The 26837-nt window shown below is 39.3% G+C and overlaps 1 protein-coding gene across 2 annotated transcripts in view; it reads left to right on the top strand.

Moving 5' to 3' along the window:
* The first annotated feature begins 1458 nt into the window (after positions 1 to 1458).
* Positions 1459 to 26837, top strand: part of LOC143023167 (neuroguidin-A-like) — a 68367-nt gene continuing 42988 nt past the window's right edge. The window contains exons 1-4 of one of the 2 annotated variants that reach the window (XM_076181687.1): positions 1459 to 1722; positions 2914 to 3057; positions 8802 to 8916; positions 19347 to 19432. In XM_076181687.1, the coding sequence (XP_076037802.1) occupies positions 1711 to 1722; positions 2914 to 3057; positions 8802 to 8916; positions 19347 to 19432 (357 nt within the window). In that variant the 5' untranslated portion in view covers positions 1459 to 1710. The remainder of the gene's footprint in view (positions 1723 to 2913; positions 3058 to 8801; positions 8917 to 19346; positions 19433 to 26837) is intronic. The other variant, XM_076181688.1, reaches the window with a different exon arrangement.

Raw genomic sequence — 26837 nt, 5'->3', positions numbered from 1 at the left:
CTATGGGTACGACTTTTTTTTAATACCCTAGATTGGTAGAGGTGTGCCAATTGGATACACACTCTTCGCATTTAAATTTTCGCGGGCTTTTGTGTCCTATAATGCCTATGTGGTAACTTTTATTGTTTGAGTTATCAGTACTGATTATATTTTTTCTTTTAATGATGTTTTTACCCCATCTGCATATATAATACAGCCCCGCTAAGGTGGTGTGTATCCAATTGGCACAGCTTTCCCGTTTACGTTACGATTGTTGACATCGGATAGGGAAAGTTAAATCATAATATTTCTGCACATGGTAGTTTAGAAACAAAAATTGTGTATTATTTAGGTAAAATAACACTATGATTGTATACACGAATCTATGATAGAGAAGTAATTGTCATTATATATTTTTTTTCAATTTCATTTTAGGTTGTCGTAACTAAAAATGAAACGTACTATATACTACACCGAAGATGAGTTAGCACAGCTTGTAAACTCTGATGAGTTTCAACGTGGTTGTGATGATACGGTGGAGACAATAAATGAAAGTAATCTAACCATCGTGACTGTGGATGAGGGTTCTAGGAGAGAGTGCCAAGGTGGCACAGTGCTCGCATCACCACCTATCTATAGTTTTGGCGTCGCCAGAGACATTTATTGAATGCTCAGAAGGTCCTCATGGGGATCTGAGTGCTGTCATTACATCCTGCCTTCCCCTCCCCCTCTCACACTCCACATCCGGTTACCTCCTCTCCCTCAGTGCATAGGCCTACGCACCAATCCCCCCTCCCCCTCTCACACTCCACTTCCGTCTCTATGTAAGTGCAATTTCATACAAAGAATATATTTTTCACATAGAAACACAATTTCATAAAAGAAAAATAATTACATGCATCATTTTACACATTATACATAAAAATGCATTTCCAAAATCACCCATGTTTTATTTACTCAGGACAAAGTTTTTTTGTACAATTGAGGTTTTATAGGTTTGCTGTGAAATGAATTGACATATGTAGGTCATTTTCATAATGTTTTTTTTATACCAAGTTCCTCTTATATTAGGCTCAGGAACACATAATCTTAATACTTTGATTTTCTGTCAAAGTTTTTTTCAATTGTTCATAGTTGTCCTTTTTTATATTGGAATTACGTTAATTTTGTATTAGCAGGACTCTACGAACCCTATATTTATATTACAGTACCTTTAAATGGACAAAAAACACATGTATATATTTTATTTTAATTTTTTATTCTGTGTATCCATTTGGATACATGCCCACCTAGATCGCCATCTTGCGCGACGTCTACCAATCTAGGGAAATTTCTGTTAAATGTTTTTAGATCCACATATTAAATTTCCATGTTTTACCAGTCAGTCAAGTGTTCAATGACTATTCACTTTTCACATAGCGATTTGTTTATTCATTATATTTTACCCTAATGATAAGATATTAATCTAATTTGGGTAAGCGTAGATAACATGAAATACGATAATTTATCATTTGCTACGACTTGTGCCAGTTCAACGTAATTTGTTTATATTTTCCCAAAACATGTGCAGTGATAGCTTAAATGAGAGAATATAGAACGGTGTACGCCTGGAGGTAGAAGTAGAACTGCATAGAATGACATACTAAACAAACAAGAAAACCATCACACAGACGAAAAAATAACAAAAAGAGGAGGATAATACTACATCGTTTTAGTAATAGGTTATTCAACATGAAAAACCAGGTAAACTTGAGCCACCACTTCAGGCACTTGTTGACACTTGTATGTAGACATCACATTTTATATACTTTGTAATGTAAACTCCCCACCCCCATTATATTTGTGATCTTGTGGAGTTCGTTTTAAGGGGACCCCCCGCCCAAAATCTTTTTATCTGAAGGATCTTGCTGATTTTTTCTGTGTGATATGCCTATGGTCTGAGGAAACCTTCGCAGCATGAGTTTTATTCAGATCTGACGAGTAGTTTTTTATTTTTTAATAAAAAACGTAAAAAATACCATATTTTTGGGCTTTCAAATCCTATCTCCTCTTACAATTTTTATTCGATGTCTTTCATTTTACAGCAAAAGAATCTTCTACATATATAAAAAAACAAAATAGAAAGCTTTTTTTAATATCTTTGTTTAACGCTGAGGAAAAAAAATTTAAAAAAATTATTGAAAAAAACGCAAAATTTTGACTGACACGTTATTAAAAAAATTCTATTTAACATGTGCAAAAAAACTCTCTATTTAATTTTTTGTCATTTATCTAGCTATTAATAGAGACCTCATATGCAAAAATCGGTTGAAAATTGAGGGAGGAGATAGACTTTTAGTATCAAAAACTTATTCATCAACCCTATCTCACAACTCCTTTTTCACCCCTGTTCTCCTCACCTCATTTCTCACTCTATCCAGCCTAGTAATCCCTTCCATACTTCTCAGGCACCTCATCTCAAACATATTCAAACTCCTTCTCTCTTCCTCTCTTATGTTTCATGTTTCTGCGCTGTACAGTGCTCTCGGCACAATCACTCCTTCATACAATTTCCTTGTTTATACTGGAAATCACTTGTTTTGCTCATTTTCCTCTATCAAAACCTTGATTCCTTCAAATGGTAAAGAGAAGAGGGGAATTTTGTTCCACCTTTTTGTCCAAAATTCTTCAGAGGGAGCAAGAGATGTCTTTGCAGTAAGAAGGTAAAGTGTCAAATAAGTCCCCCATGTTAGGTAATGTTTGCCTGAGTTGTGTGTGTGTGGGGTGGGGGGGTGCTGGAAACACTGGAGTGTATGGGGACTTATGGATAGGAAACAATATGCTAGAATGAATCTTTAATAATACTTTTCAGCATTATGGAGTAGAATTAGAGTACAAACTGGGTATTGTATATGATCTGGACATGTACTTAGAATTTTTATATTTGAATTGCAGAAAGAGGATCCCGATATTTTGGCATCTGACTTGCCATCAGTCAAAACTCTTTTAGCTAATATAACAGTGGCACTCAAAACTGTGAAGACAAATGTTGATGCCATTGAACTTAAACGAAAGGAGTGCCAGTTCCAAACATCCAAGGTGAGTTCTGATGTCACTTCTTTGTAGTTTCTGGCAGTGATTGTTACCTGTCCCAACATTCTAAGCACAGGGCAAAGGTGACTGCATCAGCCATAGTTATGTGCCATCTAGTGTATACTTCTCACCACTACCCTTCCTGATTTAAGATTTTATTGTGAAAGGGACCTCCGGGTTACATGTTTACAGATTGGTTGAGTGAAAATTAGTCTAACCAGCTTTCATATTCAATAGAAAGGAATTGAAGTTATGACTAGATGATTGCTAAGTGATAATAGAATCATGATATTCACAAAGTTTTTTAGTGGACAAAATTTAATAAAAAAAATCTTTGAAAATCCATGTGATCAAGTTGCATAAACGCGGTAAAGGAAACATGGACTGGAAGTGAAGCGTTTATTTCTGACATTTTGTCTATTGACTTTCTCAAAGGAATGAGCATACTGGATTGTGCAGAGGTTATATACATGCTTGGTGGCACAAGGGGGTATATGAGTGTAGAATGGTGTGTTCTGAATGGCCTGCTGAGACAGCCAATCATGAAGTGCTATGTCCACTGAGGATTTAGCCCAAATGAAGCTGCCAGCCTTACTGTTGATGCTGGGATGGGTAGTGATGTATGCAACTTCTATGGATTTCCTGGTCTTATCCATACCTTTGTGTAATACCTCGGCCTGGTTCCATTGTGGGAGGTGCATGTAGACGAATCTGTCTACATGCACCACCATTGCATTGGCGAGTCTATGGTGATGGAGGTTGGCTTTGTGTTCCCTGATTCTTGTTTTAAGCCCCCTCTTCATCTCTCCATAATATGTTTTATTGCATGATGTGCATGGGATCTTATACACGACGCTGTTCTCACTCCCCCTCATCTTGGTTCTGCTTCTTAATATATCACCGATCTTTGTTCCCGATGTTATCACTGCTTTTACTTCTGTGCTCCTGAGCATTCTAGTAATGTCTCCTATCTTCTCAGAGAAAGGAAGTGCCATGTACGATGTTCTGTTGGTGGCGTTGCCTTCTCTTTCATTTAACCTGCTTATATGGATAATTTCTTCCACTCTTTGTCTTAAGCTCAGGATCAAGCCCTTGGGGTAGCCAAGTCTCAAGAAGACTGCAATGACGTATTCAGTCTCCTCCCCCAGGAATTCCTCACTGTAAATCCTGTAGGCATGTAGGAAGAAGCCCATGACTACCCCCTTTTTCATCCTCTCATTATGTACCAACAGATAGTGTATGAAGTCATCATGGTTCGTAGGCTTTCTGTAAACCGTGAGTTGAAGGCCCTCAGTTGTCTTAATTAACATCAGGAATAAATGCTTCACTTCCAGTCCATGTTTCCTTTGATATGTTTATGCAAAGAATTCTTTCCATATACTTTGAAAGCTTGCCATGACACTTGCATTAAGGATTTTTCATTTCATCTTTTTGTGTTATTCAATTTTAGTTATTATTGATATTAGAATGAACAGATGTTAATAGAAGAGTAGTTGAAATTTCTTTGATGTTTGGGGAAGGAAAACTTGCCAAGTATTTGTGGAAACATAATCCCTGCTATAATAATCACTCTTGAGTGAAGTATGCACACCACTAAACAAAAGCTACACCATAATTGGCTACATATACAATACATGCATCATTTACCATCCACACAAAACACATCACAACATAAGCAATTATGAAACATGTGTTCTCAGATAAATAATATAAGGTTTGGATAACAGAAAAAAAATCTTCAATTATATCACTGGTCAACACGGTCATGACTCACCTCCACCTATAATTAGCAGACTAATAATAGATTTGGGAGGACAACAACTTAACATTAATAACACTGCCTCCTCTGTTAATAGTGAGTGGACAAGTTGTTTATCATAATGCCATTAATTCTATCATCACACATCTTTTACAGAGGATTGGAGATGGTTAAAGAAAATGGAGAAAAGTGGGAGGTGAGCCAGCTGTTGTTTGCGGACGACACTGCGCTTGTGGCAGGGTCAGAGGAGGGATTGAGGAAGCTGGTGGCAGAGTTTGGGAGAGTATGTGATAGAAGAAAGCTAAAGATAAATGTGGGTAAAAGTAAGGTGATGAGATGTACAAGGGGTGAAAGTGGCAGTAGACTGGAAGTGAACATTAAGGGAGAGCGACTGGAGGAAGTGGATAGTTTTAGATACTTGGGTGCAAGTGTAGCAGGAAAAGGTGGAGTGAAGGTGGAGGTAGAATGTAGATTGAGAGAAGCGAGTAAATGCCTTGGTGGTTTAAAGAGTGTATTGAGGAATAGACATTTGGGAATGGATGCGAAGAGGAGACTGTATGAAGGAGTGATTGTGCCAACAGCACTGTATGGGGCAGAAACGTGGAACATAAGAGAAGAAGAGAGAAGGAGTTTGAATGTGTTTGAGATGAGGTGTCTGAGAAGTATGGTGGGGGTTACTAGGCTGGATAGAGTGAGAAATGAGGAGGTGAGGAGGAGAACAGGGGTGAAAAAGGATTTGGGAGATAGGGTTGATGAAAGAATATTAGGATGGTTTGGACACATGGAAAGAATGAGTGAAGAAAGACTAGTAAAAGAGGTATGGAAGGCAGATGTGGAGGGAGTGAACATGAGGGGACGTCCTAGGATGAGGTGGATGGATGGGGTGAAGGGGGCTTTGGGGAAGAGGGGAATGTCTGTTGAGGAAGGAAGGGAGAGGACGGAAGACAGAGGTGAGTGGAGAATGGTTGTATATGGATGATGTTGTGACTGCATGAGGAGGAATGGGCGGGGGGGTGGGGTAGTATGTGTGAGTAAATTTTGACGCAGCCCGAAGGGATTTCTCCCCGTCCTCGCCTTATATGCAAAGGGGGACGGAGAGGGGGGTCGCCGATTAAATGAAGCGGCCTTGCTGTGGATGTACTGTGTCTTGCGACACTGCTTCTGACCCAGGGCGGTGGGCAGGGTGCAGGGATGACCTGTCATCCAGGAGGTGCTCAGATGAGAGGGAGGGTGGGAGGGGTGTGGAGTGTATTTAGGGATGAAATGGGTGGGAGTGTTTTTATGCCTTTCCCTTTTTGGCTACCTCCCTTGGAAGGGGGAAAAAGCCTTGGTATATGTATGTATGTATGTATTAATCATATCTTCATTACATGCAAAATAATTCTGCAGTTTAGTAAAGTGATTCACACTTATAAGATAGAATGAAATCATTCATCTTTTGAAATAATTGTTTTCTCTTGTCATGAATACGCTTGTGGGGAATGAAAGAAAATTGGAAAACACAACATGGGGTGACTATGGTAACAACACCATATTTATTGTTTAATTTCTTTTTTAGCTGATTTAGGATAATTTGGATGTGTTGAAAAATTACATTGATTTTGCTCAATCAGGTCAACTTTCTGAAGTAAGCTACATATTTGTTTTTTGACATTTTTGTTTACATGTACAGGTATTTTCACATGTTATGATGCAAAATTCTTTCATAATTCTTGTACATACATATACCAAGGCTTTTTCCCCCTTACAAGGGAGGTAGCCAAAAAGGAAAAGGCATAAAATCATTCCCACCCATTCCATCCCTAAATACACTCCACACCCCTCCACCCTCCCTCTTATCTTAGCACCTCCTGGATGACGGGTCATCCCTGCACCTTGTCCACTGCCCTGGGTCAGAAGCAGTGTCGCAAGACACAGCACATCCACAGCAAGGCCGCTTCATTAAATCGGCGACCCCTCCTCTCCTTTCCCCCATATAAAGGAGAGAATGGGGAGAAATCCCTTCGGGCTGCATCAAAATTTTGCTCACACACACTACCTCACCCCCCATCCACCTCATGCATCACAACATCATCCATATACAACCATTCTCCATTCACCCCTGTCTTCTGTCCTCTCTCATCCTTCCTCAACAGACATTCCCCTCTTCCCCAAAGCCCCCTTCACCCCATCCATCCATCTCATCCTAGGACGTCCCCTCATGTTCACTCCCTCCACTTCTGTCTTCCATACCTCCTTTACTAGTCTTTCTTCACTCATTCTTTCCATGTCCAAACCATCCTAATACTCTTTCATCAACCCTATCTCCCAACTCCCTTTCCACCTCTGTTCTCCTCCTCACCTCCTCATTTCTCACTCTATCTAGCCTAGTAACCCCCATCATACTTCTCAGACACTTCATCTCAAACACATTCAAGCTCCTTCTCTCTTCCTCTCTTATGTTCCATGTTTCTGCTCCATACAGTGCTGTTGGCACAGTTACTCCTTCATACAGTCTTCTCTTAGCATCCATTCCCAAATGTCTATTTCTTATTACACATTTTAATCCACCAAGGCATTTACTCGCTTCTCTCAATCTACATTCTACCTCCACCTTCACTCCACCTTTTCCTGCCACATTCGCACCCAAGTATCTAAAACTATCCACTTCCTCCAGTCGCTCTCCCTTAATGCTCACTTCCAGACTACTGCCACTTTCACCTCTTGTACATCTCATCACCTTTACCCACATTTATCTTCAGCTTTCTTTTATCACACACTCTCCCAAACTCTGTCACCAACTTCCTCAATCCCTCCTCCGATCCTGCCACAAGCGCAGTATCGTCCGCAAACAACAGCTGGCTCACCTCCCACTTTTCTCCATTTTCTTTAACCATCTCCAATCCCTAACCCACTACCCTTGCATTTACCTCTTGCACTACCCCACCCATGTATAAGTTGAACAGCCAGGGCGACATAACGCATCCTTGACGAAGTCCCACCTTTACCTCGAACCACTCACTCTCTCCATTTCTAATCCTGACACAAGCTCTACTACTCTCATAAAAACTCTTGACAGCTCCTAGAAGCTTTCCTCCTATCCCATATATCTGCATAACCTCCCACAGTGCCTTTCTGTCTACCCTATCGTAAGCCTTTTCCAGATCCATAAAGGCCCAAAAAACATCCTTCCCCTTTCCTATAGCTATCTCACATATCTGTCTTACCACAAAAATCTGATCTACACAATCTCTACCTGTCCTAAATCCACACTGTTCCTCACCAATTACTCCCTCTGTTCCTCTCCTAATCCTCTCAATCAAGATCCTCCCATAAGCCTTCCCAACTACACTTAACAAGCTAATCCCTCTGAAACTACTACATTTAAACACATTAAAACTTTTCTTATCTGCCTCTCTCAAACTCCAAGTCTCCTCCCCATACAGTCACGTAGGCACAATCACCCTTTCATGTACTCTCTTTGCATCCATTCCCAGATGCCTATTTCTCACAACACTGGAGACCATACCACTGATGCATATTTTAGTCTTTGAGAGATCAGGTTTTCTATGAGTAAAGTGTTTCCTTTTGTTGCCCAAAGCCTTTGATTGCAATTGGTTTTAGTAGGTTTATTTTCTTAATGATTTTCACTGTCAGATGTTTTGCATGCAAGCTGAAGATCATAGATTTTATGAGTATCAAAAGTGAGGCCAAGAACTTCATTCTATTCTATTTTATTTATTTATTCTATTATTTTTTTTTCAATAGAAGAGTTCATGTATTTATTTTTTGAGTGAACAGTGTTACTGATAATTTTTTGGTTGATACTTTCATTCTATTATTTCTGAGCTATTGTTTTAGTTTGTGTAAATAAGCTTAGGTGTTCTTAGCTGCTGGTTTTTTATTTTCTATGGAGGCTGTAATTTGTGTACAGTATTTGTCTCTTCTCTGTTTAACAAATATGAAATGTGCAAATGTTAGTGTATGTACTCATGTAATTTTGTACTTCCAGGGCCTGAGTCTTCTGGAATTGAAGAATCAATATTTCATGAGTTACCTTGCAAATTTGACATACATAACTCTCCGTAAACTTTCCGGAAAAAAGCTAGAAGGTGATCCAAGTATTGGTAAGTGAAATAATTGTTTATTGGTATGCCTAAGTCTCTTAATCCACTCACTAACTGCCACTTGTGCAGATGTTTGGGCCTAGGATATAAACCAACTTTGGGAGTTGGTGATATTTTATGTCTTGGGCCAATTCCCAAAGTTGGTTTATGTCCTGGGCCCAAACATCTTGCTGTTGGCAAGTGTAGGATTAAGAAACCTAGGTGTATATGATAATGGTCTTTTCTTGCTTGTAAGGGAGAGGGTCAAGTTTAGAGAATGCCTTGACTCTTCATTTATGAGTTTACAGGTTTTATTCTAGCTAGTACCTGATGATTTTATTCAGTTTAGAACCAGACATTGTGTACCGACATGTAACTGATAATGTGATAGGTTGAAATTTACTACGATTGTAGTAAATACACTCACGTGACATTTTTATTAATTAAATTTCCCGGATATGTAAATTTGGCCATTTGGCTTGTGCATAAAATGACGTGCTATTGGCGGATGTCATCGACGGTGGCGTCTCTGGTGGTGTTTGACCTAGCTAGTGTAGTAGTTTCAGAGGGATCAGCTTGCTGAGCGTAGTTGGGAAGGCTTATGGGAGGGTCTTGATTGAGAGGATTAGGAGAGGAACAGAGGGAGTAATTGGTGAGGAACAGTGTGGGTTTAGGACAGGTAGGGGATGTGTAGATCAGATTTTTGTGGTAAGACAGATAAGTGAGAAAGCTATAGGAAAAGGTAAGGATGGTTTTTTTCTTTTATGGATCTGGAAAAGGCTTACAACAGGGTAGACAGGAAGGCACTGTGGGAGGTACTGCAGATATATGGGATAAGAGGAAAGCTGTTAAGAGCAGTCAAGAGTTTTTACTAGAGTAGTAGAGCTTGTGTTAGGATTAAAAATGGAGAAAGTGAATGGTTTGAGGTAAAGGTGGGACTTCGTCAGGGATGTGTTATGTCGCCCTGGCTGTTCAACTTATACATGGATTGGGTGGTGTGAGAGGTGAATGCAAGGGTAGTCAGGGGTTGGAGATGATTAAAGAAAATGGAGAAAATTGGGAGGTGAGCCAGCTGTTGTTTGCTGACGACACTGCGCTTGTGGCAGGATCAGAGGAGGGATTGAGGAAGTTAGTGACAGAGTTTGAGAAGGTGTGTGAAAGAAAGAAGCTGAAGATAAATGTGGGCAAAAGTAAGGTGATGAGATGTACAAGGGGAGAGTGTGAAAGACTGGAGGAAGTGGATAGTTTTAGATACTTGGGTGCGAATGTGGCAGGAAAGGGAGGAGTGGGGGTGGAGGTAGAATGTAGATTGAGAGAAGCGAGTAAATGCCTTGGTGGATGAAAAAGTGTAATGAGAAATAGACATCTGGGAATGGATGCTAAGAGGAGGTTATATGAAGGAGTGATTGTACCAACAACACTGTACGGGGCAGAAACATGGAACATGAGAGAGGAAGAGAGAAGGAGTTTGAATGTGTTTAAGATGAAATGTCTGAGAAGTATGATAGGGGTTACTAGGCTAGATAGAGTGAGAAATGAGGAGGTGAGGAGGAGAACAGGGGTGGAAAGGGAGCTGGGGGATAGGATTGATGAAAGAGTATTGAGATGGTTTGGACACGTGGAAAGAATGAGTGAAGAAAGACTAGTAAAAGAGGTGTGGAAGGCAGTGGTGGAAGGAGTGAATATGTGGGGGTGTCATTGGATGAGATGGATGGATGGGGTGAAAGGGGCATTACAAAAGAGAGGAATGTCTGTTGAGGAAGGACGGGAGAGGACAGAAGATAGGGGTGAATGGAGAAGAGTTGTGTATAGATGATGCTGTGATGCATGAGGGGTAGTGGGTGGGGGATGTGGGATGAGGAAGTGTGTATGAGAACAATTTGATGCAGCCTGAAGGGATTTCTCCCCATCTTCTCCTTTTCTGCATGGGGGGATGGAGAGGGGGGTGTCACCAAATTTATGAAATGGCCTTGCTGTGTCTTGCGACACTGCTTCTGACCCAGGGCAGTGGACAGGATGTAGGGATGACCTGTCATCCAGGAGGTGCCAAGATAAGAGGGAGGGAGGTGGGTGGAGGGGAGTGGAATATATAGGAAATGGAATGGGTGGGAGTGGTTTCTATGCCTTATTCTTTTTGGCTACCCCCCGTGTAAGGGGGAAAAAGCCTTTGGTGTATGTATGTATGGGTATACATGAGCTTTCCTTTTCCCATTTAACACAATCGAGGTATCCTACTGTTACACTCTGTTGAGACATTCCACATTTGACATGTTTCTTGGGAGCTCAAATTTTTCATGTTGTCAGTCTGGAGGCTCTTGTGTGTGTATTTACCTAGTTGTATTTACCTAGTTGTATTTTACGGGAAGGGGAGCTATGCTCGTGTGGTCCCGTCTTCATATCTCATTTTATCTAAACTATTTTTAAATTCATGTATTGTTTTTGCACACACCACTTTCTCATCTAACTTGTTCCAACTGTCTATTACTCTGTGAGGAAAGCTGTTCTTTTTCAAATCTCTTCTATAGCTGTCTTTTTTTATTTTCTTTCCGTGTCCTCTTGTATTTCTGTCATCCCATTTTATCAGATTCTCTCTATCAGTAATTTCTATGCCTTTCATGATTCTGTAAATAGCTATCAAATCTTCTCTCTCTCTTCTTTGCTCTAGTGTCTGTAGTTCAAGTTTTTCTAGTCTCTCTTCGTATGATAGTTTTGAGAGTGTTGGTGCCAATTTTGTAATTGCTCTTTGTATTCTTTCAAGTTTTTTTTATACATTTTTTTGTACTTGGTGACCATATCGTTGCTGCATATTCCAATCTTGGTCTTATCAGGGTGATTAGGATTTTCTTCACCATTTCTTCATCCAGGTATGTAAATGCAACTTTGATTGTTCTTATTAAATTATAAGTTTCTCCAAAAATCTTATTTATATGTTTCTCAGGTGACATATTATTTATAACAATGACTCCCAGGTCCTTCTCATTTTCTACTTTTTTTATTCCTTCTTCTCCCAATTTATATGCTCCTGTTATTCTGTTTTTGCTTTTTCCAAATTCCATTATACTACACTTTTTTGTATTGAACTCCATCTCCCACTTCCTACTCCATTCCTGTACTTTATTTAGATCTCTCTGTAGTGATTCACAATCTTCTTCAGTTTTCACTCTTTTCAGTAGTTTTGCATCATCTGCAAAGAAGCTCATATAGCTTTCAATTCCTTCATCCATATCATTAATATATATAGCAAACATTATTGGGGCCAGAACTGTTCCCTGCAGAACACCGCTTATTACTTCATCCCATTTTGAGTGCTGGTTTCTTATCACTACTCTCATTTTTCTTTCTTGCAAAAAGTCTTCCATCCAATTTAGTAGTTTGCCCTGTATTCCTCCTTCAGTTTCTAATTTCTTAAGCAACTTCTTATGTGGTACTTTGTCAAAAGCTTTCTTTAGGTCTAGAAATGCACAGTCCGCCCATCCATCTCTTTCTTGTATTATATCTATTAGCCTTGAATAGAAACATATTAAATTGGTGACGCATGATCGTCCTTGTCTGAATCCAAATTGCCTTGGATTTAACACTTTGTTTTTTTTTCTAAATATTTTACCCATCTACTTTTGATAATTCTTTCACAAATTTTTGCTATTGTACTTGTTAGAGAGACTGGTCTATAGTTGGTAGGTTCTTCTTTATTTCCTCCTTTGTATATAGGTACTATATTTGCTTTTTTCCAATCTTCTGGAACTTTTCCTTCTTTCAAGGAACTGTTTAGTATGCTATGTATTTTGTCTGCCAGTTCATTCCTGCATTCTTTCAGTATCCAGTTTGCTATTTCATCTGGTCCATGCGATTTTCTGACATCAAGATTACTCAAGTGTGTTAATATTTCATTCTTTGTTACTTCTATTTCTTCCATAGGGGGGACTTTCTCTTTCCATTCGTTCTCTTCAGGTTGTATGTTCTCCCTTGTAAACACTGATTTAAAATGTTTGTTCATAATTTCCGCCATTTCCATTTCCTCAGTGTATTCAACTCCCTCTTGTCTTAATTTCTCCAAGTCTTGTTTGTTTTTCAGCTTATTGTTTACAAATCTGTAGAATAGTTTTGGTGTATCTTTACACTTTTCTATGATATCTTTTTCATATTTTCTCTTTTCCTCTCTGCACGTTTGTACATATTCATTTCTATAACAGGTATATATTTTCCATTTTTCAGGTCTGTCTTTTTTCCATCTGGTCCAGGCTTTGTCTCTTTTGTCTTTTAACTCCCTACAACTTTTGTTGTACCAGCATTTTACATATTCTTTTTCTTGTTTTTGTCTTGGGACATACTTTTCCACTCCTTTTTTGTAAATTTTTGTCAGAATATTCCATTTCTCTTCTACTGTTGTTTCTTCTTTGTATATTTCTTCCCAGTTTTCCTTTTGAAAGAATTCTCTTATTTGATCAAAGTTTGTTTTTTCATACATCATTCTTCCTTTTCTATATTGTTCATTTCTTTTCATATATTTTTCTTCATTAAGTTCCAGTTCAATCAATATGTGGTCACTTTTACTTATTGGTGTTTTATATTCAATTTTGTCCACTATTCTAGGTTCAGATGTAATTATTAGGTCTAGTCTCGATGGTTCTTCTTCATTTCTATACCTAGTGTTCTCCTGTATCCATTGTGTCATTGTATGGTCAGTAACCATCTCAAGTAGAGCGTTTCCCCATGAGCCGTCTCCACCCTTTACTGTCATTTCTTCCCAGCAGATTTCTTTGCAATTAAAGTCGCCCATCATAACTATTCTTCCTCCCTCTTCCATTATCTTGTTTAATGCTATCTTTGTGTCCTCTAACATACTTTTATGTTCACTCTCTTCCCATGAGGCTGTTTTCGGGGGCACATAATTTATCACAAACTTTCTGCTCTTCTTATCTCTGTCTTCTACTTCCATCATTATCATCTCTACTGTATTCTTTCCATATGTGACACACTTCACGTTTATATCCTTCTTAGTCAGGAACATAACTCCACCCCCTTCCTTTTTCACTCTGTTTCTAATCCAATAATTATATGCATCATGTCCTACACTGTTGGGTGGTAGTGGACCTTTTAATTTTGTTTCTACAATTCCCATTATGTCCGGTTCTTTTACCTTCAAATAATCATTCAGCTCATTCAATCCTGTTATTAATCCATCTATATTTGTGTAAGACACTTAGTTTTCTGCCACTTCCATTGTGTTCTCTGTTTCCCTTTTGTTTTTCTCTTGTATGTCGACTTTCTTTAGTATATTCACTACTCTCCAATAGAATCTCTCTTTTTCTGACTCCTTTCTTTTCTCGTTTTTTTCCTTAGCTTCAAGTCTTTTCTGTTTTTCTTCCTCTCTTTCCTCTTTATTCATTTCCCTTTTTATCCATACCTTTTTATATTGTTCACTTGTTGCTAGTTTCCCTGTTTTGGATAAGATATTCTCAGCCGTAGTTTGTGACCTGAATTTAATCTTAATTGGTCTGGTCTTGTCTGTACTATATTTCCCGAGCCTGAATTTCTCTTCGATTTGTTTCATTATTTCTGGTTCATCTTCCTGAACTAATTCTAGTAAATTTCTTACTTTTACATTTTCCTCTTTGATTCTTGTGGTTCTATCTGGGTTATGTTTCTCTTCCATTCCTAATATAATTATACATTTCTTTCTGTCTGCTAAGTCTCTTACTATATTCTCCTTCTGTCTCATCACTTTAATAACTGAGTTTTCAGTTTGTTCATTCATTTGCTGTCTGATTATGTCAGTGAATGCAACTTTGCTATTTTCTTGGATTTTTTTTCCAACCCTCCTTGTTCTCCGTATTATTCTCCTTTCAGACTTTATTCTCTTCTTTTACTTCTTTTAACTGTTTTTTTAATTCTTCAATTTCCTTAGTTAAGTTTTTGTTCGCCTTCTCTAGTTCTTCCAATTTTTCAACTCTCTGCACAATGTTGTTAACGTGACCGAACTTAAATTACCAGTGCTCGATCATCTTATCGAGTTTCTCTTCTAGTCTTGTTAATCGGGGGGGGGGGTTTGTGTCCCCCCCACCCTCTTTAAATCCCTGGAAAATATTCTCATCATCTACGGTATTGCTCTTATCTATACTTCTAATCTTTACATTTTTGTTAGACATTTCATCATCGCTAAATTGGTCCGGCCCTCGTATGTTTAGATTTCGTCTGCCTGCCTGGGCCAAGTCCTCACCTTCCTCATTTCCTTCCATTTCCCTCAGTAATCCCTCCCCTTCTCCTTTTTCCTTACTTTCCCTACACCACGAGCAATTTCCCCCCACCCTGCAAATACAATAGGTACTTCCTTTGCTTTGGGATCCACGAAATTTCACTTTTTCTTCAGAACGTCGTCTATGCCGTCCATTCGTTGAAGTGTGTGTGTGTGTGTGTAGGTAGTTGCAGTTACATTGTTTGACAACTCCCTGAAGGATCTGGCCTAAGCTCAGTGTGAGGATCCTGTTTCTTCTACTGTCATTTATGCTTTGGAATCTGGTGATGATGATACCACCTTACTAGATTTACCTGTACCCCTGTCCCAATTATCTCTACAGGACAATGTTCTCATTCGTAATGTGGAAGTGTTTGAGCAGGATATGGCACAGCTAGTGATCCCTGAGTATCTAGTTCCTGTTGTTTTGTCTGTTGTTCATGATGCCCCTCAGGCTAGTCACCCAGGTTGTGACAAAATTCTGGCTATGGCGTGCAAGAAATATTATTGGCCTAAAATGTGACTGGACTTGTGTAGCCCAATGTAGCTCTTGTGCCCAGAACAAAGGTTCTATGCACACTGTCCCTATCCTAGACTACCCTACTCCTCATCCTTTTCAGACTATGGCTATAGACCTTTTACAATTGCCTCGTAGTACTCAAGGTTCTGTGTATGTCCTTGTATGTGTGGACCACTTTAGTTGCTTTGTAATATTGGCTCCCTTACATAGCAAGTCTGCTCCAGTAGTTTCCCATGCTTTAGTTTCTCATGATTTTTTGTCTCCTTCAGTGCTCCTTAGTGACATTGGGACTGAAATTAGGAATGAGGTGTTAGCGAACATTGTGAATGTTATGGCATCATACAAACATTTGTTATTGCTTACCATCCTGCATCCAATGGTCTAGTAGAGTGGACAAACAGGAAGATTTTGGATATTCTCAGGCACGTAGCTAGTAGCCTCCATGAATCTTGGGAGGATTGGCTTCCTCATGTCAGTGCTTACATTAATAGCACAATTAATGTTTCCACAGGAAAGATGCCTTATTATGTCATGGAGTGGAAAAATGGCTCCAGTATGATATATTAGACAGTCCTACTCATTCCCTCTACAATTTTGATGGTTATAGTCAACTCCAATGTCACACATTGCATGGGATTTATGATTCTGTAAGAGAAAAATTTGATCACTCAAAATCCAAAATGTTGAAACACCAGCATAGCCGGTCTACACCTATTAACATAAGTATTAGTGATCATGTTTATAAAAGTATGCCTGACTGTCAATTTAAACTCAATTGTAGATTTACAGGTCCCCTTTTGGTTACTGAAAAGTTGCATCCCAGTAAGTTCAGGGTCTTTGATCCTTCTCAGGGGCTGAGTGAAGTGTTGCACACTGATAGGCTTAAGGTAACAAGAGTGCCTATTCCTACATTTGCCTGGCCTCCCCCAAGGCCGACTGTACAAACTACGCCTTCAGTATCTGCCCCTCACAATTGTAATCTTTGTTCAAGGGGTCTTATGCCTTAAAATGTGTATTTGTGCATTGCTTATGAAGTTATTCATGGTGTCTTGAATTGTATTCTTTGTAATGGTTACCATTTTTGTGTCCATTTGTTATGTAATTCTTATGTTGTATTCCTTGTAATGTTTAACCATTTTTTGTGTCCATTTCTTTGGTGTAATGTGTAACTATTGTTTAGCTATCAAGCTGAATGTCCTGGATGTCCAGTAATTGTTATCTTTTCTTTCTTGTTTCTACAAGTGCCAGTACTTATTTATATGTATACATTTATGTTATTAGTATAGACATCTGTGTATGTTGTATTGTCTAGGGTGATTTCATGTATACATTTTTTTTTTCTCCCCCACTTTTGTATTTACCTAGTTGTATTTTACAGGATGAGACCTATGCTCATAGTGACCCGTTTTCATATCTCTCCACATCCAGTTTATTCTTAAAATCATGTATAGTTCTGGCATTCACTGTTTCTCCATTCAGTTTGTTCCAGACATCAATCACTCTGTGTGGGAAGCTTTTTTTTCAGGTCACTTCTGTAACTGTCTTTCTTTAGTTTCTTGTCTTGTCCTCTTGTTTCTCTTCTGTCCCACTTTAATAAGTCATCTCTATCAAGAATTTCCATCCATTTCATAATTCTGAAAATGGTCAACAAATCACCTCTTTCTCTTCTCTGTTCCAGTGTTGACAGATGTAATTTCTCCAATCTTTGTTTGTATGTCCGATTTGACAGTGTAGGTGCCATTTTTGTCACTGCTCTTTGGATTCTTTCTAATTTTCTTATGTTCTTCTTTGTGCTAGGTGCCCAGTGTTGCAGCATATTCTAGGTTAGGTCTTATCAGTGTAACAACTATTGTTTTACCATCTCATCTATGTAGTTGAAGGCCACTTTCATCTATCTCAATAAGTTTTAAGTCTCTCCAAATAATTTATTGACATGTTTATCAGGTGTCAAGTCACTTGAGATGATTACTCCTAGGTCCCTTTCTGAATCGACATTTTTGACTTCCTTGTTTCCAATTTTGTACTGTGGGTACACTATGGTGTGTGTGGAGTAGATCATCCTTTTGATTTGTTTTGCCTCAGTCATTCATTTTTCTTGTTTGCTCGGTGGGGTCACTGAGCAGTGGTGGCTAAGCGATGTGATGGTATCTTACCACTGTGTACATTATATATACATACTGTGTTGTGGCATTGAAGAGTTATTGTTGTGTATTGTACTTGTGAATTGTTCAATTGTGTTTGTTTTCCCATTACTTAATTATCATAGATTTTATTGTATAGCTGCATCATTGCAAGACTGTCATAACTCAAATTTCGTGATTTTTTTAGGAGAAGCATTTTAAAGTATCTAAGTCCTATAATTTTAATAATTTTACCCTAAGCAACAAAACTTACCATCTTGATTAGGTAAATAGGGCTCCACTTGACTTACGACTTATTACCAAAAGATGCAGAATTATTTGGCACTCTTATAAACAATTGTAACTCTATACTTGAAATTTTTGAGTTACGACAGTCTTGCAGTGATGCAGCGAAATTAATATACTATATTAATTTTATTATTATCATTGTATTAATTATTTACAATTCTGTAAGGAGAACCAAGTGACCTCTATATGTTTCCCATGAAGCCAACGCTTTGCATTCAGTTGTTACTCTGCCTCCTTACTGTACATAAGCATTTGTTATTGTGTTGGTTTGGCACATTTTGGATATAATACATGTTCATTTGTAGTGATTCATGTGCTTTTATTTAGCCACCCTATAACGAGTAGTAGTATATATTTGTGTACTTTTTTCATATATATGTAGCCTAATGACCAGTTCAGGAAGGATATAGATATTTTGGTGCAATAAGCAGTCTAAAGTCCATGTAGTTGTTTTCAGATAACATTCTGACACTTCTTATTTATTCATTATTTTATATCAATATCTGTATACCAAATGCTTCTTCCTCTATATAAGGGAGGTACCTAGCCAAGGCATGCACCCACCCCCACCCATTCCACACCTAACCATCATGCATTTGTTTTCTTTTTCTCTTGTCTCCTTGTAAATTAAATATCTCTTTCTCCTGCCCACTGCCTAGGTCATGAGGAATGCAGCAGAACACAGCACATCCACAACAGGGCCAACTGCATCCTTTACCCTCATGTAAAAATATAGAAGAGAAGGAGAAATCCTTTCAGGCCACATAAACTTGTATGTGTCAAAATTTGATGCTGCCCGAAGGGATTCCTCCCCGTCCTCTCCTTTTATGCATGGGGGGATGGAGAGCGGGGGTTGCCAATTTAATGAAGCAGCTTTGCTGTGGATGTGCTGTGCTTTGTGACACTGCCTCTGACCCAGGGCAGTGGACAGGGTGCAGAGATGACCTGTCATCCAGGAGATGCTAAGATGGGAGGGGAGTGGAGTGTATTTAGGGATGGAATGGGTGGGAATGATTTTAGGCCTTTTTCTTTTTGGCTACCTCCCTTGTAAGGGGGAACAAGCCTTGGTATATGTATGTGTTCTAGGGTTAAACACTTCATCTCACACATTTAGGGTCTTCCTCTCGGCCTCTATTAAATAACATAGTAGGTGTCCAACAGCCAAAACTTGTTTACTTCCCATTGCTTCAAAATTTGTGAACTCCCCACTTCTATTGGGGGGATACTGAGCAGTTGAGTTTTATTGATATATTATTTTCTTCTTTTTCAGAAAGAGCTGTTGAGTGCAGGGCTGTTTTAGAGCGGATAAAACCTTTAGAATCTAAGCTTAAATATCAGATTGATAGATACGTCAAGGTTAGTTTTTTTCTGTCAATTTTGGTTTTTAAGAAATTTTATGTAAGCAGTTGAAATACAGTGTAAGTCAATTCAGTTTCAGAGAAACTGATAGTTCTGGGTCTAGTACTTTTTATCACATATTTTGAAAGATGGAATGTTCTATCAACTTGCTCTATATGTAATGTACATCTGGTGGATAATGTAGTTTGTTCTAAAGTGAATGATTTAACACCATGAATATTGGGTGTGGGTATTGCTGTGTCTTGCTGCATTGCTTCAGAATCAGGCAGTGGGCCAGAAACAGGGATGATTCCTCATCCAAGAGGAACTAAGATAAGTGGGTGACAGATATGTTGGGGTAGGTGCATGCCTTGACTGGCTACCTCCCTTGTAAGGTGGAAGAAGCCTTTAGTATATAAATAGAATGCTTGGTGTCATTTTTCGTATTTTTCTGAGTAGCACATGAAAATGATAGGCACACAATTTTATGCAAAAGCCCATGAACCCTTCTTCCCTTCATATCACATCACATTACACTAAATTTAGCCTATCAAAGGCATCATAAAAACAACTCCAGCTTTGGTGACCATACGGAAACAGCATATTCCAAATGTGGACGAACTAACAATTTATATAGCTTGTTAATGAGTGATGGACTTTTGAAATCAAAAGATTGTGCAATCAGTCCCAGAATCTTATTTGCTTTCTCAGAGGCTGAAATACACTGCTTGGATGATTTGAGATCGTTACTGATAATTACGCCGAGATCTTTTTCACTATCCACTTTTGTTAACGAATTTCCAAATAACTTGTAATCGTACTTACTGGTATTTTTACCTATGTGCATTACCTTGCATTTACTTGTGTTAAATTTCATTAGCCACTTTTCAGACCATTGCTGTAATTTATCTAAATCTTCTTGAATATCTAATTGATTTGAGTGATCATTTGCCACTCCGCACAGTTTTGTATCATCAGCAAATTTGGAAACAGTAGATTTTAGTCCATGGTCTATATCATATATACTATGAATAGAAGTGGCCCAAGAACGGAACCCTGAGGAACTCCACTTGTAACATTTTTCCATCTAGAAGTTTTTCCATTTAAAACAACTCTCTGTTTTCGACCATTCAACCAATTACTAGTCCAACCTAATAGGCTACCACTTATTCCGTGTAAAGCTAATTTAGTAAGTAGTCTTTCGTGTGGGACGGTATCAAAAGCTTTTGCAAAGTCTAGATATATTAAATCTATATTGTTTCTTTTGTCATAATTCGAGATAACTGTGTTGTAGAATTCGAGTAAGTTAGTTACACAAGAACGTTTCCGTCTGAAACCATGCTGGCTATCGGTTACTTTCTAAATGATGTTCGATAGCATCTCTGATGATAGTTTCCATTATTTTTCCTACGATTGAAGTCAAACTTATAGGCCTGTAGTTATTTGGCTTCTTTTTGTCACCTTTTTTGAATATGGGAGTAACGTTAGCTAGCTTCCATTCTCTTGGGACATCTCCGGATATGATGGATTTCTTGAAAATAATTTCTAATGGAACAACAATCTCATTTTTCAATTTCTTTAAGATTCTTGGATGCCAACCATCAGGCCCTGGTGTTTTATTAACTTTGAGTTTATCTATACACCTTTTAATTTTTTCTTTTGTTATATTTACCGTAGTGAGTAAGTTTACCCTAGACTTTTCACAGTTTTCAGTTTGGAATTCACTTTGAGGTGTTTCGTTTACGATTACCGAGCTAAAATAATTGTTTAAGATAATACACATTCCTTCATTTGAATATTCAAGTTGACCATCAGCATATAATAGTGGACCAATGTGATTCCTAACAACCTTTTTATCTCTAATGTAACTATAGAATTCTTTGGGATTCTCTTTGGATTTATTAGCAATGTTCATTTCGTATTGTCGTTTTGTTTTTTTATTGTCTTTTTTAAAACTCTCTGTATTGATACATAACTTTCATAGTCATTAGATGCACCCGAGCACTTATATTCTATGCCTTTTTCTTTTTGGCTACCCCCCATGTAGGGGAAAAAAGTCTTTGGTATATGTATGTATGTATCTACAGCAAAGACCTAAGATAAAAGGTACAAGTAGGTGTTTGATTGCCTTGGGATAGTTGAAGGGTGGGTGTATGCCTTGGCTGGGCCACCCCCTTATATTGGGGAAAGTGCCTTATGGCACATGTGTGTATGTGTAAATGTACATTGGATTCAACCTGACTTTGGTTGCAAGAGGAATATCTTAAAAAGGAAAGGAGAGGGCATAGTGTGAGAGGAGAGTGGTTGTGAATGGATAGGGAATTGATACAACCTGAAGGGGTATTTTTTTGTCTGCTGTCATTTCTTGGGTGGCTGAGGTTAGGGTAGGGGATCACTATTGCCATGTATTGAAGCAGTGGGGATAGACTGGTTTCAGCTGTTAGGCCCTGCTGGAGAGGTGGTGTGCCTGGCTGTAGTTCCTCTTGACCTGGGCAGTGGGCAGGGGATGATCCATCATCCACAATGAGCTCAGTTGAGAGGGCGAGCAAATGGGTTTTGGGTTGATGCGAGATGGATGAAGTGTGGATGTATACTTTGACTGTCAGCACCCCCTTCTCCCTTATTAGGAGGAAAGGGTATTTTGGTATATGTACAACAGCCTATTCCAAGCACTCCACAGTACTTTCATACAAAAACACATAACTACTTAGGAACAAAAAGGCTATACAATGGAGTCTCTCAGAGTGTAATCCTTTCATAATTACTGATCAATCTCTTCATGAATGATATTCCAACTCTAGAACCAGAACACCACTGTTCTCTCATATGCAGATGACCCAGCACAGTAAATAGAAAATAGCAGCAAAGAACACCCAGGCCTACTTGAACAAACTGGAACAGTGGCTAAAAATAACAGAGTGGAAGTTTCACCCCAGACTCTACAGTGATTTTGCTTACACCAGACAACCACGAATAGAAAAAGAAACATGCCTGAAAATAGAATTAAATGGCCAAATCCTTCTGTTGGAAAAGAACTAAAAAATTCCAGGCCTCACATTTCTAAAATTGTATGACTTTCAGCCCACATATCAAAGACCTGAAAGCAAAAATCAACAAGAAAACAAACCTAATTAATCCATCACAAGCACTGACTTTGGACAACAGAAAGAAATTCTAATAACTATCTACAAGCAATTCATAAGGACCACCCTCTACTGCACTACCACAGGATGGTTCCCAACACTCAATAAGATAAACACAGTAATTCACAATCCTTTCAGAATGGAGCAATTGGATGCTTGCATACAGAGACAAAAGTCCTACCCATAACCAAATAAAAATGTTAGGGACACAATTCTCTACCAAAACCCTAAACACCACACACCCCTCACAACCTTTCAAGTATCACCAACAGAATGTAGTAAAGAAGAAAAAAAGCTACACCAGCAGTGTACTACTCAAACATTTACAACAACTTTTTAATTATTCCACACTAAAACACTCACTCATATTACTGAAAAAGTCCTTTAAGACAGACCACCAAACTCAATACTAAAAACAAAAACAAAAAAAAAAACACTATACTGGCATGCCTGCACTCAAGACACCATTCAATTTTAAGACACTACCAGTACAGAATATGACACAAAACAGAAGACACAAAACATTTGCTAATACAGTCAATGTGGATTGTTTTGCATACAGTTGATACTTTAGGGTCTATATGGGGCGTCCCTACTGACCAGAGCCACACATCATTTTGTCTATGATAGAGGAAAACTCTGTTCATAGAGAAATGATGACACTTTTATACTACGACTGTCCCTCCATTATGCTGTCCCCCAACCCCTTGCCACTGTCCTGTATCATTTCTCTGAGTATTCATTTTCTGTGGTGGGGGAAAAGAATACTGCCACCAAGAGACGGGGATTGGGACTAGGCATCCTTCTCCTTGTAGCCCCACAGGGGACATTCCTAAAAGAAAAAGTAAAGGCATAAGAGGGTCTAGGAGTTTTTGGACTAGCACCCTAAGGTTTGGGTCTTTTAATGTGCGTGGATGTGGTACAGATGAGAGTAAAAGGGAAGAGATAGGTAGTATGTTTGTGAGAAGAAAGATGGATGTGTTGGCTTTGAGTGAACCTAAGTTGAAAGGGAAGGGTGAGTGTAAGTTTGGGAGTGTAAGTGGGAGGTTATCAGGAGTGAAGAGAGGGCGAGGGAGGGAATGGGTGGCTATTCTAGTAAGTGAAGAGATAGGTAAACGGGTAGTGGAGTGGAAGGAGGTTTCCTCAAAGATAATGTGGATGAAGGTGAAACTGGGAAAGGAGATGTGGGTCTTTGTAAGTGCATATGGGCCTGGCAGTGAGAAGAGTGTAGAAGAAAGGGAGGCTTTTTGGATAGATTTAAATGAGTGCATAGAGGATTTAGGGAGAAATGTCAATGTAATAGTACTGGGAGACCTTAATGCTAGGGTAGGAAATGGTCCAATTGATGGAGTGGTTGGGAAATGTGGAGTTCCAGGAAAGAATCGTAGTGGAGAGTTGATGGTGGAAATGTGTCTAGAAAGAGAGTTGATGATAGCAAATACAGTGTTTCGGAAGAAAGTCAAGCATAAGTACACATGGGAGAGGGTGGTGGATGGAAGGGTGGTAGATAGAGCATTAATGGATTATGTAGTGGTAAATAGGATTATGATAGGAAGAGTTAAGGATGTACATGTGCTAAGGGGAGAGGGTGGGGGAATATCAGATCATTTTTTGGTGGAAGGTAAGTTGAAAGTGGAGGATAGATGGAGAAAGAGGAAAGGGACAAAAGGTAGGGAGGTGCTTAGAGTGAACTCTTTAAATGAAAAGGAAAAGGAGAAGGAGTACAAGAAGCTGAAGGAGTGAAGGATAGAGTAGAGCTAGGTGTGGAGGAGGAATGGTGATGGTTCAAGGAGGGAGTCACAAAGTGTGCAAGGATGGTGTGTGGAACAAGAAGGACAGGAGGAAATAGAAGAAAGGGTAGTGAATGGTGGGATGAGGAAACAAAGAAGGTTGTAGAAGAGAAGAAGCGAGCTTTCACAGATTGGTTACAAAATAGGACTGGCTGGTGAGGTTAGTTAATGTTTGCTGGAGACAGGGTAGAGTGCCGGAGGATTGAAGGAGTGCCTGTATAGTTCCACTTGACAAGGGAAAAAGGGACATGTGTGAATGTAGTAGTTTCAGAGGGATTTGCTTGTTAAGTGTAGTTGTTGTTGTCGTTCCCTAGACTGTCTGTCCGAGCAGTCCCGTATCCCCAAGGAATGCCACAGCCGAAACTGGGTTTTCCCACAAATCCTTTATAGAGTGTATACTGTGTTGTTCGTGTGCATGATTGTGTATAATGCAGTCTTCCATTATGTGTTGTATGGTATGGGGTGAAATGTTACATCCTGGGCAGCTGTTCACAATGCGGTCATCCAGCCTCTTCTGGTAGCTTAGAAGTGCTGGGTGGTGGCCGCACCGCAGTCTGGCCAAGTGGACTCTGTCCTTTCGTGGGAGAGAGGATTCAGAAGGGTGGATATCAGGGGGTCTGGCATGCAGCAGTGTGTTAATGGAGCGGTGAGTGATATGATTATGAATATGTTTCCGGAGGCTGGTATTTGGTGGTTGTGGAGGAAGAGAAGAGAGTATTTGTGCGTAATAAAGGTCTTTGGGCATTGTTTAAATGTTTCTTGGTGTGTGTGGGTGTTCTGCTATGTAGTGTAGCGGGTGTGATGTGTTTGTGGTGGCTGCGGCAAGTGTTTGTGTGCCTCTCATGTCGAGGTGGTCCTTGACTTTGAGGACTTTTGTTTCATGGTGTAAATGGTCTGTAGGTGTTGTATTTGTGCAGCCTGTAATTGTTTTTAGGGCTTTGTTTTGTATGATTTGAAGGGTGTTGTGGTGTGTCTCACTGAGATTAGGAGCCCATGCAGGACTCGCATAATTCATCACTGAGCGTATGCATTGTTTGTATATTGTTATATTAGTTTCTTGTTTTTGTCCAAATGTTGTTCCAGTGATTGACTTAAGTGCGTTAAGTCTAGGTGTGCATTTGTTTTTCATGTTTGTGATGTGTTGTTTGAAAGACATGGATGTATCATATGTTACACCAAGAATTTTCGGTGTGTTTGTGTGTGGTATTAGAGTGTTGTTGATGTAGAGATGAGGTATGTATTTGTATTCTTTTGTCCAGTTGGTGAGAAGTGTTGCTGTAGATTTGGTTGGAGCTATTTTGAGTCTGTGATGAACCATGTGTTGAGTGTATCTAGGTATGGCTGGATTATTTCTGCAGCTTTGTCTGTGTTATGATGTGTGCATGTGATTGATATGTCTGCGTAGGAAGAGATTTGTATTTCTGAGGTGTCTGGTGTGGGTAAGTCATGCATGTATAGATTAAATAGTGTGAGGGATAGAACTGAGCCCTGTGGTACTCCATTCTTAATGTTTCTGATGTGCGATGATTGGCCATTATATGACACGTAAGCATTCCTACCTGCCAGATAATTGGCCAGCCATCTTTTGGTGTTATTGTGCATGTCTGTGTTATATATTTTATTTGTTAGGTTGTGGCAGGGGATAGCATCAAAAGCTTTACTAATGTCTAATGTTATGGGAAGTGTTCTGTGGTGGGGTCTGTCTGAATTGATGCCATCTAAAATTCTTTGTGTGAGGTTTATCAGAAGAGTGTTTGTGGAGTGTAGTGGCCTAAAACCGTGTTGTGAGTCAGCAAGGGGAATATGTGGTGTGACAAGTTTAAGTATTAGGCGTTCAATGACTTTAGAGGGGGTGCAGAGAAGTGTGATTGGGCGGTGCAATGTTGGGATTGTTGGGTCTTTGTTCGGTTTTGGAAAGGTGATTATTTTACCATGCTTCCAGATGTCAGGTATAGTGTTGTTGTTGTTGTTGTCGTTCCCTAGACTGTCCGAGCAGTCCTGTCTCCCCAAGGAAGGCCACAACCGAAACTGGGTTTTCCCACAAATCCTTTATAGAGTGTATGTTGTGTTGTTTGCGTGCATGATTGTGTATAATGCAGTCTTCCATTATGTGTTGTATGGTATGGGGTGAAGTGTTACATCCTGGGCAGCTGTTCACAATGTGGTCATCCAGCCTCTTCTGGTAGCTTAGAAGTGCTGGGTGGTGGCCGCACCGCAGTCTGGCCAAGTGGACTCTGTCCTTTCGTGGGAGAGAGGATTCAGAAGGGTGGATATCAGGGGGTCTGGCATGCAGCAGTGTGTTAATGGAGTGGTGTGTGATAAGGGTATAGTGTTGTGTTGTGGTGTTGTGATACTTTAGGGTCTATATGGGGCGCCCCTACTGACCAGAGCCACACATCATTTTGTCTATGATAGAGGAAAACTCTGTTCATAGAGAAATGATGACACTTTTATACTACGACTGTTCCTCCGTTACCCACATTTATATTT

This window comes from Oratosquilla oratoria, unplaced genomic scaffold, assembly GCF_046742065.1.
Source record: "Oratosquilla oratoria isolate Oo_2021 unplaced genomic scaffold, ASM4674206v1 SCAFFOLD45, whole genome shotgun sequence".
NCBI classification, from domain to species: Eukaryota; Metazoa; Arthropoda; class Malacostraca; order Stomatopoda; family Squillidae; genus Oratosquilla; species Oratosquilla oratoria.
Note: the sequence above shows the minus strand (reverse complement) of the source record. Positions and strands in the feature narration are given on the sequence as shown.